The 12,850-nt window shown below is 32.6% G+C and overlaps 2 protein-coding genes across 4 annotated transcripts in view; both read right to left on the bottom strand.

Annotated features, from left to right (window-relative positions):
* The window catches only part of LOC117108625 (death domain-containing protein CRADD-like), an 8,445-nt gene extending 2,024 nt beyond the window's left edge, over positions 1-6,421 (bottom strand). Inside the window, exons 1-3 of one of the 3 annotated variants that reach the window (XM_033250714.1) lie at positions 6,407-6,421; positions 1,826-2,197; positions 262-671 (exon numbers count right to left, since the gene is read on the bottom strand). In XM_033250714.1, the coding sequence (XP_033106605.1) occupies positions 313-671; positions 1,826-2,192 (726 nt within the window). In that variant the 5' untranslated portion in view covers positions 2,193-2,197; positions 6,407-6,421 and the 3' untranslated portion in view covers positions 262-312. Of the gene's footprint in view, positions 1-142; positions 672-1,825; positions 2,198-4,461; positions 4,608-6,406 lie in introns of those variants that run through there. The other 2 variants (XM_033250712.1, XM_033250713.1) reach the window with 2 other exon arrangements.
* A 3,276-nt stretch (positions 6,422-9,697) lies between these two features.
* Positions 9,698-12,825, bottom strand: LOC117108588 (PRA1 family protein 3-like). The gene is made up of 3 exons (XM_033250663.1): positions 12,338-12,825; positions 10,922-11,139; positions 9,698-10,650 (listed from the first exon to the last, which is right to left on the bottom strand). The coding sequence occupies exons 1-3, from the start codon at positions 12,517-12,519 to the stop codon at positions 10,511-10,513; spliced, it is 540 nt and encodes a 179-aa protein (XP_033106554.1). The 5' UTR covers positions 12,520-12,825; the 3' UTR covers positions 9,698-10,510.
* Positions 12,826-12,850: the final 25 nt, after the last annotated feature.

Here is a 12,850-nt window from a genome sequence, read left to right as displayed (position 1 = left end):
CAATTTTCAGTTAATTATCTTTATTCTATTTGAAGATATGGCTAATTGAAAATGCAACTTTACAAATATGTCATAATTGATAGCTAAAAAGGGGTATGACCCTAAAATTTCAAATGGCCGTAACTTCTAAACGACTTGGAATTGGCAAGTCAAATTTTGGGTTTGTTCGTCAGACATGTTGGTGCACATTATATCCAAGTTTCAAGAAAATCTGAGACGGTACCCAGCCATCCCATTTGTTGAGTTGGCACGGAATGACCCAGTAATAGTATTTCTTAATGTTGTCTTTCATTACATAGAGTACAAGCACACTTAAAACATAAATTCATAGACACTACAATCTACATTCATTTCTCTCAGCAACTCCACCAAATTGGCTCTGCTGGCCCCATAGCCATTTTTACGCCTCCACGTATACAGAATTGCAAAATACTGGTCTTTGACGGAGTGCTGATGCTGTACTTGGCACTGATAGAGTTCTGCAGACGTTAGGCCTAGCATACCAGCAATAATGCTGAAGTTTCCACTTAGCTTGGCAGATATCCGCGCTAAGTCTCTCTCAGTGACTCTTGCTTGTGGAGATGCTATTTGCCTCTGGCCATAGTCAAGAACTGTCTGGTTTGCCATAAAAGGCATGGGTGGCACATTCTCAACATTTCCTGACTTCCCAACTAAGATAATAATAATATTAAATGTGATGAATTTTAAAGTATTAATATGACAATCAATATAATAATGATAATCATCAATAGCTTTCAGTATGAAATTATTGTTCTTGTTTTGTGTTTTTATGTTTTTATGCTTTCGCTTCTCCTCGGCTTTTATATCTTCTTGTCTGTTCTTTTATAATTGAATAAATTCATTGGATCCAACGATATATATGTATTTATACCCTGCTATTAGCAGGCTAAACGTCACATAATAAATAGTGAGTAACATCTCAATTTTACACTTGACTTTGATCATCAAAAAGAGAACCTCTAATACATATTTACTGTTCTTTTATAATTTTGTGATTTGCCGAAAGGAATAAAATAAAATATTGAGGAAAACAATGGTTGTTGATTTGAATATTAATGAAAAATAAAAATGATATAACAAATATAAAAATAAAAATAGCCCCTTTCAGACAGAGCTGGAATACTGCAATATTGCGGTAAGAACGCCAATATGAGTTTCTGTTTGAAAGGGTTGATACGCCAATATACCGGCTTAATTTAGGCCACCTTGCACCCTAGTAATATTGCTGCAATATTGCGGTAACAGTTATTGAGTTGCTCTGTCTGAAAGGGTCTACTCAACATTGCAACAATCAAGCCGGCATGACTGTATTATTTATGCATAAACAAACAAGGTTACAGTTGAAAAAAATTGCACGGTGGTATTTAAACTGCCAATACGCCATTCCATAAGACCCTTTCAGACAGAAAAGCGCAAGATTACCGCAATATTGCGGTAACAAAGGCACTGTGTGAAAGGGTATAGACTGGTTATTATGTATGCCAGCATGCTTACATCTATCAGAAAGGGTTTAATAATTTAATAACAAAACAATAATAACAAACATTTACAAATAAAGTAATTTACAAATAAAGTAATTATTATTATAATTTCAGTTTTATGTATTGCAGTCTACTGTAAACCAGACTGTATTTTTACCTGATTTTAAGTACTTACTGAGAATTAAATGGAAAAATTTATTAAGAATTTTAAAAATATATTGTAAACATTTTTATAATACTGTAATTCTAATTGAAATATTCATGTACCTGTATTCTATTATTATATTTAAAAAGCTCCACATAAAGTTAAGCAAATCCCTTACCTGGGTTCTCAGAACACTGGACCGGTTGCTGTGGAACATTGAATACTGTCCTATCATCCAGCAAGAGAGTCTCATATAAATGAGGGTAAGTAAAGCTTAATGCTTTCAAAAATATATAGAATGCACGTTCCCCTTGATTAGGCAACAAGTCCAACATTAATTCGGTGCGTTCCCTTCGAGTGCCTCTTTCACGTATTTTATAAATCACATCTGGTGTGAAAATAAACTCTTGAATCAGATAGTTATTAATGTTGTCAGTGTCAAGGTCGTCTGCAATTATTCTTCTGTTCTTTTGAAGAATAAACTTGTGCCTTTCATCCATTTTATAAAAAAACTGTAAAAATATTCTTGAATTCTTAATTCTCATATCATCTGAGAAAGAGAATGAAAAATGCAGAAATCTGTAATTTACATTTAGAATCTTGAAAGATTATGAAAATTTATGCTTAAATTACTACATACAAGGTACAATATATGCGAGTCCAATTTCGAAATTCTTTTTTTTATGCAGGGGCCTGGGTTACACATCATCAAGGCTACAGAATTCCAGGGTTCAGGAGGGAAGATGGTTACATTGAACAGTAAATGATTTATTTTAACTGCTGTTATAGCAACATTAAAAAGTACAACTCAAATAAATTTAACAGACCATTCTGATTCAATATTTATTTTGGTATATCATATCAGTTCAGTTTATTTCTCATCAAAACATTGTACAAAACCGATAAAATTTGCTCAAGGCAGGACAGAAAAATATTACAATAAATGATGATGCAATGATGGTCTATAAAAGTTTTCTTTAAGAAGTAAAACTTCATTCCAATGTGGCACTACATAAAACCAATTATAAACATGAAAGTGTACAATAAATACGGTGAAAATGAGGCTAAATTGTCATAGAAGTAAAAAACGCGAAAGAAGAACAACATTAATAATAATAATAATAGTATAACATACAAATTCAATAGTGAAAAGATTGGGGGAATCAAAATATAAAAGCAGGAAACATTTAAATAATTAAAACTTTAAAATACAGACAAAATGAGGCTAAACAATTTATGTCATAAAAGTAAAAAAGCGCGAAAGAAAAAAAAACACTTTAAAGAATAACAACATTAATAATAATAATAATAATAATAATAATAATAATAATAATAATAATAGTAATAATAACAACAATACAACATACAAATTCAATAGTAAGAAAGATTGGGGAACACAAGGCCCTATATACAATAAAAAAAAAAAAAAAAAAAGTGAACATTTAAATAATTAAAACCTTAAAATACAGATAATATGAGGCTAAACAATTTAAGTCATGAAAGTAAAAAAACGGAAAAGAAAAAAAAAATTTAAAAAAAGTACTTTTGCTAGTAAACTTACTATAAATTAATACCTACATGACCTGACTTAAAGAGTATTCTGAGTATCATCGTAGTAGAAATAGAAATTCCTTTATGTTTTATTTTTCTTGGATTAAATAATACTTATGTGTCAACAATTGAAATAGGGCTGTAAAACACCTGGTGCATGCTGTCCAATAATTTGTTATCAAGCACTCTTTAGATATGCACCTCACTTTAATAGGCTTTGCTCGCTATATGAAGCTTTAAAATGTTATAAAAGTGCTGCAGCTTATATTTGGTCCATCAAACCGAGGTAAATACGAGTTAACAGCACCTTAAAGTTCATGAATAAGGTGCGAAATCAAGACATGGTTTTTAAAGGTAACGCCCATGGAAAGTTACTTTCAATAACTTTTAATTTAAAAAAAAAGCGTTTTAAGCAAACTATTGTTGATTTTATTTAGCCATTTTGCCAATTTATGTCTTTCTGGAAGTGTTGCCGTTTTGGTTTACTGCTGTTTTGACTTATTGCCGTTTTGGTCCATTGCCGTTCTGGTCTAAAAGCGTTGCCGTTTTGGTTTTAAGCCATTTTGACTTATTGCCATTTTGGTTTTTTGCCATTTTGACCTGTTCCCAGTAAAACGGTAAGAGCTACTCTCGTCTGTCCACAAGCAAGTGGGGCTATATGGACCAGCACACCTGGCTACACGTCACGAAAGATGTACTGGGTTCTTTTAAGTGCACACAAGCTAAATTCCATACAATGGGCCTACTGTTTATAGTGCTTATCCGAGAAGACTTGTTCCACCACCGGAACCATAGAATAGGTAAGCGTGCCGTTCAAACCAGCTGTTCAAAATGATGTTGCAGAATCTCACTCACAACAATATATTTCCTCCATGGTCACAATAAAAGAAAAGTTAATACACAGATGGAAATACATGTGATTTATTTAACAATAATGATAAAAGACAATATTGTCTTTCAATAGATCTAGGCCTAGGTAGGCCTACGCTACATTGGCTTGGGACGTAATCATTTTAATCAGGTTTCAAAATAAATAATTTGCACTGTTTGTTGTCTCAAAATAAATAATTTGCATTGTTTGTTGTCCCTAATCAAGTGCCTAACTGGTTATTGTGTTCTTTTACTTGGTGTCTTTGTTCTAGTTATTAGTATTGTCGCTTTTAAATTCGAAAACGTCCAAATGACAAAGATTAAGCATTGGCTAAGCCGAGCCTATCTAGTCCTATGCCTAGCATTGCAGCCTAGCAAGTCGTCTACGCCTACCTCTACCAGCTAATTCGTCATGATGATGGTCCTAAAATAACGTTTGGTTTTTCCCAAATGTACAATAATGGTGTATGGCTCCTCCGACTTGCGATTAGAGAACGGACGTCTATGGAACGTCGTTACTGCCTTCTGTATTGATGTTTCATCATGCTGTTATTCTCAATCGACATTCAGTTCTCAATCGACATGCTGTCAATGTAATGTCAATTAAGAACAACGTAAAATGCTGATTGAGAACAACAGCATGTCGATTGATAACTGAATGTCGATTGAGAATAACAGCATGATGAAACATCAATACAGAAGGCAGTAACGGCGTTCCATAGACGTCAACTGTGTGTTATGATTGGTCAAACAAGCACGTGACAATGCATGACAGGTCGGAGGTCGACATGTGCCGCCTCGCTTGTTTTGTTTTGATAATAAATAATAATAATAATTTATTCGAACATACACTTTTACATCAGTGGCACGCGTCAAAGGACGGTGCGTTCTAAAATAACAAATTCAGATAAACCAATATACATATATATATATATATATATTCAGATACCCCAGCACAGAAACTCAGTTCGAGGTTTGAAAAGGCAACATGTTTATGAACTTATCGCGTCAACAGTATCTAGACTTACCGCGTATTTAATAACAATATAAATACCTTTCCCCCTGCCCCGCGCGCCTCTACCTATCCCCTGCCACGCTCTCGGTGGCCCTACCTTTCCCCCTGCCACGCTCTCGGTGGCCAACCTTTCCCCCTGCCCCGCTCTCGGTGGCCCTGGACAGCAGAGGAAAAACGGTCTTTCCATGACGTAGCGACTTTATGATTAGAAAAATTTGCAGGCAACAATAATAACATCAATAATAATAATAATAATAATAATAATAATAATAATAATAAATAAATAAATAAAAATAATAAATAATAATAATGATGATGATGATGATGATGACGATGATGATGGTGATGATGGTGATGATGATGATGATGGTGATGATGATGATGATAATAATAATAATTGAAAATATATAGTGCAAATTATAAACAATGTTAAAATCAAATGCGCTTTAGAATGGAAGTTACGATGTTTCCTTCAAAAATAATAATATATTAATTAACGTTATAAATTAATTTTCAAAAGGTTGCTTTTTTATATATAGTACGATAGGCCCAAAATGAGGCCTAGATTATTTATCATTTTAAATTTTTTTATTTATCATTTTTAAATCACCAAGTCGAAGATGTTTCTCTATCTGCAACCCCATCATAAAACGTTTAGGTCTAGGTATCATTGTCTTTTGCTGTTGGACTACGCACTCTACCAACCACGTCATGGAAAGATTATTTTTTTCTCTCCTGTATAGTTCTTTTCACTTATAAAAAAAAAATACGAATAAATAGTAATATACCCGGCCTCTCATAGGTTTGTGTGTCTTTTGCTGTTGGAAGACGCACTCTACCAACCACACGTCATGCAAAGACTATTTTTCCTCCTGTATAATTCTTTTTACTTATTAAAACAATATACGTATAAAGAGTAGTAATTCATTTATTTATTGTTAAATCATAAGTTTAGAACTACTGTTGACACGATATAATTTCATTACAGTAAAACAAACAAGTTATGTTTTTTATCTCATGACAAGGATATTGTCTTGTCCTTTTGTATTATTGTTTGTAATGTTTAATTGGTGAAATAAATGAAATGAAATGAATGATTGCTGCTTTCGAACAGTTTCTGTGCTGTGGTTTCCATATTAAAACCAGTCAAAACAAACAAGCAGCACAGCACAGTGTCGCCTCTACTCGCCTCGCCTCTAAGTATGCCACCGTTCTAAAGGTGAAGTGTCAATAAATAATAAATGATACAACATCTAGGTTATTCACCAATAATATTTGTACAACATTCATACGTTACAATACACATCAATCAACAAGAATTACCGTATTTTAAACCAATGAATTACATCGAGATATGGCCTTTGCGTTGGCGTACAGCGGCGTATTTCTCGACTGAGACGTCACTGGGAGATGTAATTTGTATGGCAAGGAGATGGTGCTATGCCTTAATTTGTATTATGGAATTTACGCCACAAACCTTGTAGTTATTAATATTTTTGTTATAATAGAACATTTTTATTTTTTGGTGACGTCACACTCACAATATACAGTAGTTAACATGCATACGTCATAAGATTACGTCACCTTTTCCTAAGGCAAACTTTCCCGGCGTGCTTTTTTCATGGATAAACGAACACCTCCATGTTACAACCTGTACACATGGTTATACTGGTACAAAACTATTTCGATTCAGAATTAATAATTATAAACAATTAATTCTTGCAACCAAGCCAACCAAGCATTTCAACCAGACTAATAATAATCTTCAATGTGTAATCATTGGCAGCAATTTTCGTTCACTTACACAGCGAAAAATCACAGAACTTAAAATCTAAAAATTCATTTATTTGGACTCAATAAGGATCTTGGGATACTAACGGATTCAAATTCTTGTTTTTCTTCTTTCTTTTTTTTTTTTGTAGTAGTCAGGCGAAAAATACAGTAAATCCGTTTTGTAGCGCATTACATCACTAAAGAGGGTTGTAATGTGGAAAGTTTGAAACGGAAGTTTGATGATTTATAATGAGTATTAAAACGGATATATTATAAATTAATTGAAAACACAGAAACCATTTCATGGTGTATACAATACATCATATTATGTTTGGCGCAGCCCGTATTCAAGAATAGCACTTATCAATCGTTTACGATAATTATACACAAAGACCAAAACACAGTAGACCATATTTGTGTAGCATTACATCATTAAAGAGGGTTGTGCAGAATATGTTGTAATTTGGAGTGTTGTAACGGAAGTTTGACGATTTATAGTGTATTAAAACGGACATATTATAAATTAATTGAAAACACTGAAAGTATTTCATGGTGCATACAATACATATTTGTATTATGTTCAATTTGGTGCAGCAAGTACTCAAGAATAGCGCTTTCAATCATTTATGGTATACAGATATATACAGTACAAAGAAATAAATTTAATTTTCTACACCATTGTCAATACAGTATTGTAGTTGTTTCAAATTTTATTCACACCATCATCACGAATGCCATGACATCCTTAGGAATTCTTGCAACTAGCCCACTATTTATAATGTGTATTAAAACGAACTGGAAATTAAGTATCTTATCTATAAACTACTTGAAAATAATTAAACAGTTAATGGAAACAACAACTGCATGGTGCATACAATACATGATTAAATTGTGTATAACAAACAAAAATAATATAGTAAAGATATATCTTAAAAGTTGGTTAATTATGACAAATAAATATGCCGGTAATAATTATAGCTAAATTTTTTTCTATAGTTAACAAGCGAGTCCAGGAAATATATTTATTTCTTCTTTAGTCTGGGTAAACCAACTATGAAAACAGTCATCCCTTTGTCTCCGAAAAATAATAATGATGGCAATTAAGATTGTTACTAAACTATAAATTTACCCCTCAAAATTCATATGCACACCAATTTGATAATCATTACTACATATATTATAGGTTAAAAGTCTTTCAATATTTTATATATTTGTATGAAAACCCATTTACAACATATCCATTGTACTAAATAAATCTCCAGAAAGCTTAAATATTTTACAGTTGAAAAAATGGTGAATACATATACAAATATGCAACTCCTAAAAATCGTTTTATGATAGAATGCGCGAAAAATTAAAACTATTGTTCATGATAGAGCCACAACAGTTTCAAACTTTAATGAGTCACAAATGGAAAGAAAAGGTTTTAAACCATCTTTAGATATTTTACTACAGAAGTCCCTACAATTTTCTACCAAGACTTTACGGGTATAATCAATCAACGACCGTTGGTATAGTATTATTTAAACATCTCTTATTTTGCCTGTAATTTTTAGTTGAAAGCTAACTTATTGAAAAACACCTATTAATAAAATATTCATCTTTTGAAAGTTTATACCAGATAAAGGTGGCAGTATATTTTTTTTAACAATTACAAATAACAAACTTGAAAGAAAATTGGAAGAGTCTGGTACAATGAATAAGTAAAGGCTGCCAGTCAGAAGGAGAAATCACATGATTACTTGGCGAAGAGGTCAATAACATACATAATGTGATTTGATTGTATAATCTATAATGATATTGTTTCATTTGATTATTGTTACTTTGGTTTTCAACATATCTATTGCAGTATTATTTGTTAATAAGCTGACTCAACTGTAAAAAAATACAATATATCAACCATTATATTAAAGCACATTTAGGTATAGTACAGTAGTTCACATGCACACAAGAAAAAAAACTAAATTACTGACAAGTAAACTTAAAAAAAAAAAAAAAGACTTTCACTGAATGCAGTAACAACACGCAACCAAGATGTAAAACAAATAACTTTGACAAATAACTGTTGTACTGTATGCCCATATATAGCCATGACGTACCTATACTGTAATATATGGTGATGATGTGATGTCATCATGACCATATTTAGGCATGTTACATGTTTTTGTCAAAAATAGAATTTGATAGTTTGGATGGTGCTTAATAATTTTAAGTTGCCACACAGCATTCAAAGAAGATGCTCAGGATTATAAATGATTCCAATTTTGTAGAAGTGTTTTGTCGCAGCGGGAACAGTTTGGTTTCCCAAAATCAAGGCCTGGGTTTCAATACCTTGCTGTGCATTCTGCTGGTGTCCTTGTGCAAGGCACTTTATCTGCATTACTACTCTCCACCCAGGAGTATAAATGGGTACCTGGCGGGGTTGCCTACTCCTGCGCTGATTACCAGCAGCAACACTTAAAGCATATGTTTGTATGGTATTTTTAAAATTGATATCTCTAATCTTATTTCTGTTAATTCGCGGCATTATGATCATCTTAAGTTTACTCACAGATTTGCTCGTACAAATGCTTTTAAGTTCTCCGTTTTTAATTGTTTTCCACGAATATGGGATCGGCTTCCAGTTGATCTTAGGGATGAACTTTGTTGCAATATTTATATATTTATTAGAAAATTGAAGGTACATTTTAAGCCCTAAATTTTAAACACTGTAAAAAAAAAAAAAAAAAAAATTAATGTTTATATAACTGCCAGCCATATATTTTTAATATAAATTGTATATAGTTTGACATTAATTCAGATTGTATTTTTTTTTTTTTTTTTTCAGCGGGAACAGTTTGGTTTCCCAAAATCAAGGCCTGGGTTTCAATACCTTGCTGTGCATTCTGCTGGTGTCCTTGTGCAAGGCACTTTATCTGCATTACTACTCTCCACCCAGGAGTATAAATGGGTACCTGGTGGGGTTGCCTACTCCTGCGCTGATTACCAGCAGCAACACTTAAAGCATATGGACCCAATGACCAGGGAAAAGAAGTACACATTATAACCTCAAGGAAGAGGCACATTATAAATGCCTATACAAGTACCATGTCCAGTTGCTGTGTTCAGTGGAAATCAGCCCATCATTCTTTGGCGTTAGCAACTGGATGAGTTATTTTTTCCCATTAATATTTAACAGTTACCTCAATTGTTAATTAATATATTCTTATACAAAAATCAAACAAAAACAATAATGGAATGGTAATTTTAGTGTAAAAAAATGATCACAGGGAAGTCGCAATTTTTTCATTGCATGACTAAAGCTCTGTGAACACTATCAAATATTGTGTGACAAAAAATGTGATATGCCCATATTTGGGCACATCACACAATTTTTTTGCATAATATAGTGTGGTCTAAGCTTACGTTGAGGGTGCTATAACAACTGTAAGAAGCTGATCATCTTGTAATACTGTAGATGAATCAATATCTTGCTAAGTTAGATACACGCCAGAAAATGCTGGCAAGAATACTCTTAATGGATTACCATTTTGTTAATTGGGTGAAGAAATACTTCCTCATTTAAATTTTGATTTAAATCCAAATATAATTACGTTTTAAGATTTTTTTTAGTTTAAAATTAATGTTATATCTTTAATGATGATGAGACGTAGTTTAGGATCGTGCTTGTTCTTCTAGTCCTAGCTCAAAGAGCAGCATTCCCATAGGTGTACGCTTCAGGCCTAGCGATTCCAACTTCTTTCCCATCTTGTTCTTTAGATTGCGCATACGCATAGAGGCGTGAATGAAAATTACTACAAGAAAACAAACAATTATAGATTAATGGTGGAATGAGGATTCAAGGTAAGGAAGGGATGGGGAGAATAATTTAGCAGGAACAATTTCTATTATTCTATCATTAAATATCTTTACTGATCTGAAAATCAGTCATTGACATCATAATTGTTTTTTTTTTTTCAATAACAAAAGATTAATGTATATGATATCCATATCTGACTTTTATTATTTAATATTACTATTATCAAAAGATTTTTTTTTAATATATAAAGATTAAAAACCACTTACTTGCAATGGGGAAGAGTATTCCCATCATAAACACCAACACACCCCCATACACATACATGCAGAAGTAGACAGCGGCTAAGATCAATAAGACACTCAACATCGGATGATTCTGTTTCATTTGAATTAATTCTCTCCTATTATTCGTTGCATACACAAATCCAGTAAATACCAATGCCATTACCAGTAAGCCAATCAGCATCGGAGCAGGATATAAACATCTGAAAATTAATTCATACTTAACACCTGAGTGTGTGCCATAATGTAAGGTTTTATAATAGCGTGGATGACACCTCAAAAACAAGCTCAAACTTGAGAGGAAAATAGCTAGGGGAATCGTAATTACTGCATAATACACTGCTTATTTATTAAGATTAGATCAAACTCTAATTATCTGCAGAAATTTGCGTGGAAATAGGCCCTTATTTTCCTAAATGCGTAGACGAATTTTTAGGCCAAGCCAAAATTTTGCACAAAGGATTTATTCCTTGTACCTTACTTTACAGTCTGCATTGTGTATATCTTTGGTAGACATGTAGGCATTTTTTTGTAAAATAAAGTAATTTTAAATGAGCACACATAGTTATTTTTTTTGGTGAAATATTTCATTGGTCAGTCTTTTTTTACTTGTATTTTCTTATTGTTCTTTGAAATATGTTTTTATATTTTGGGTTGGTGGAGGTTTTGGATGGGCACGTCCTCGGATGACAGTTTTATAGTTTTGCCCATCCTCGGCTATCCCTACCTACTTAGTTTCTGTTTACTGTTGAAAGATTTGAATTAAAAAAAATGTAAAAGTTTTTTACCCTGATAAGAGTGATGACAGGCTTTTATTAAATTTTACATTTTTCTGATGAAAAAAAGCATTACTTGGTTTATAAATGTAGTACAAACTACCTCTAACACAAAAACAAACAGGAAACACTTAGCTAAGTTGTAATAATATAACTTAATTGGAAGTTTCCAATGAAAGACTTCCAACCAGTGGCTAATGGAGGTGCTACATTACAAAATGTGGGGGGGGGGGGGTTTCATTCCCACGATATGAAATGCTCTTTATTTATAGGTTTACTGTATGTAAATACATTAAAACAAAGTATAAGCTGGACAGATTTAAAAAATTCCTGCTTCAGGGATGGTAAACGAACAATGAACTTTATAAACTGAAACCTAATTTCCATTAAAAATCAAAATTAGTTTCATTTCATTTCAAATTATTTCCCATATTTAATATTGTATCAACATTTAAAATTTTAAACAATTGTAAAAGAAAAAAAAAAAAAAAAAATATGCATTTTTGCTGGTTACAATATTATTCATAATGTCACCATTTAAGTATACAGTTGCAGCACCACGGGGAGAGGGAAAACAAAATAAGAATAAGAGATTACAGTATTTGTGAAAATCCGTTTTACCTACCCGATAATCAAGAACATTACGATCATAAACAACAAATAATTTGCTTGATAATAAAGCATATTGTCTATAATTCTGTTTGTCCATCGAATTGGATCGGTAAATGTTGGACAGGAAAACCGTGCCGACCCGAGTAAAAAATCGTCTATTGGCCTGAAAGGAGGAAATTCCACGTCCCCATTCATTGTTTCTTTGCCTTTCTCTGGCTAGTGCGACGATCGACCCAGACCACTCACTGACAAGGCTAGCCGCTAGTAGCTCTCAATCAATGACAGAGCTTGTTGGTTGGCTAGAAAGCTGATGGGATGAAAGACTTATTCTCACAGTTTTACAACGTGTTATAGACTTTAACTACTGCCAAAGATAATGGTTTGATTACGCAGATTATAAGCGTGGTAAACAATTAAAAAAAAATTAAAAGACTCTATGCATGGATTTCCTTTTACGACCAAAGTTAATGGCTCTTCCATTTTTTGAATGTAACATCGCGTGATTTTACGTCAAATCATAGTAACT

Source organism: Anneissia japonica, unplaced genomic scaffold, assembly GCF_011630105.1.
Source record: "Anneissia japonica isolate Jap-2015-1 unplaced genomic scaffold, ASM1163010v1 scaffold287727_len1644234_cov201, whole genome shotgun sequence".
Classification (NCBI taxonomy): domain Eukaryota; kingdom Metazoa; phylum Echinodermata; class Crinoidea; order Comatulida; family Comatulidae; genus Anneissia; species Anneissia japonica.
The sequence above is the reverse complement of the archived record's forward strand: the minus strand, read 5'-3'. Positions and strand labels throughout refer to the sequence as shown.

Bases quoted from the DNA above. Each gene is read 5' to 3' on its own strand.
- LOC117108588 (XM_033250663.1), bottom strand. From the start codon at position 12,519: ATGAATGGGGACGTGGAATTTCCTCCTTTCAGGCCAATAGACGATTTT. The intron at 11,140-12,337 runs GTAGGTAAAACG...ATTAATTTTCAG, and splicing joins GTAATGTTCTTGATTATCGG to ATGTTTATATCCTGCTCCGA. The intron at 10,651-10,921 runs GTAAGTGGTTTT...GTTTTCTTGTAG, and splicing joins AATACTCTTCCCCATTGCAA to TAATTTTCATTCACGCCTCT.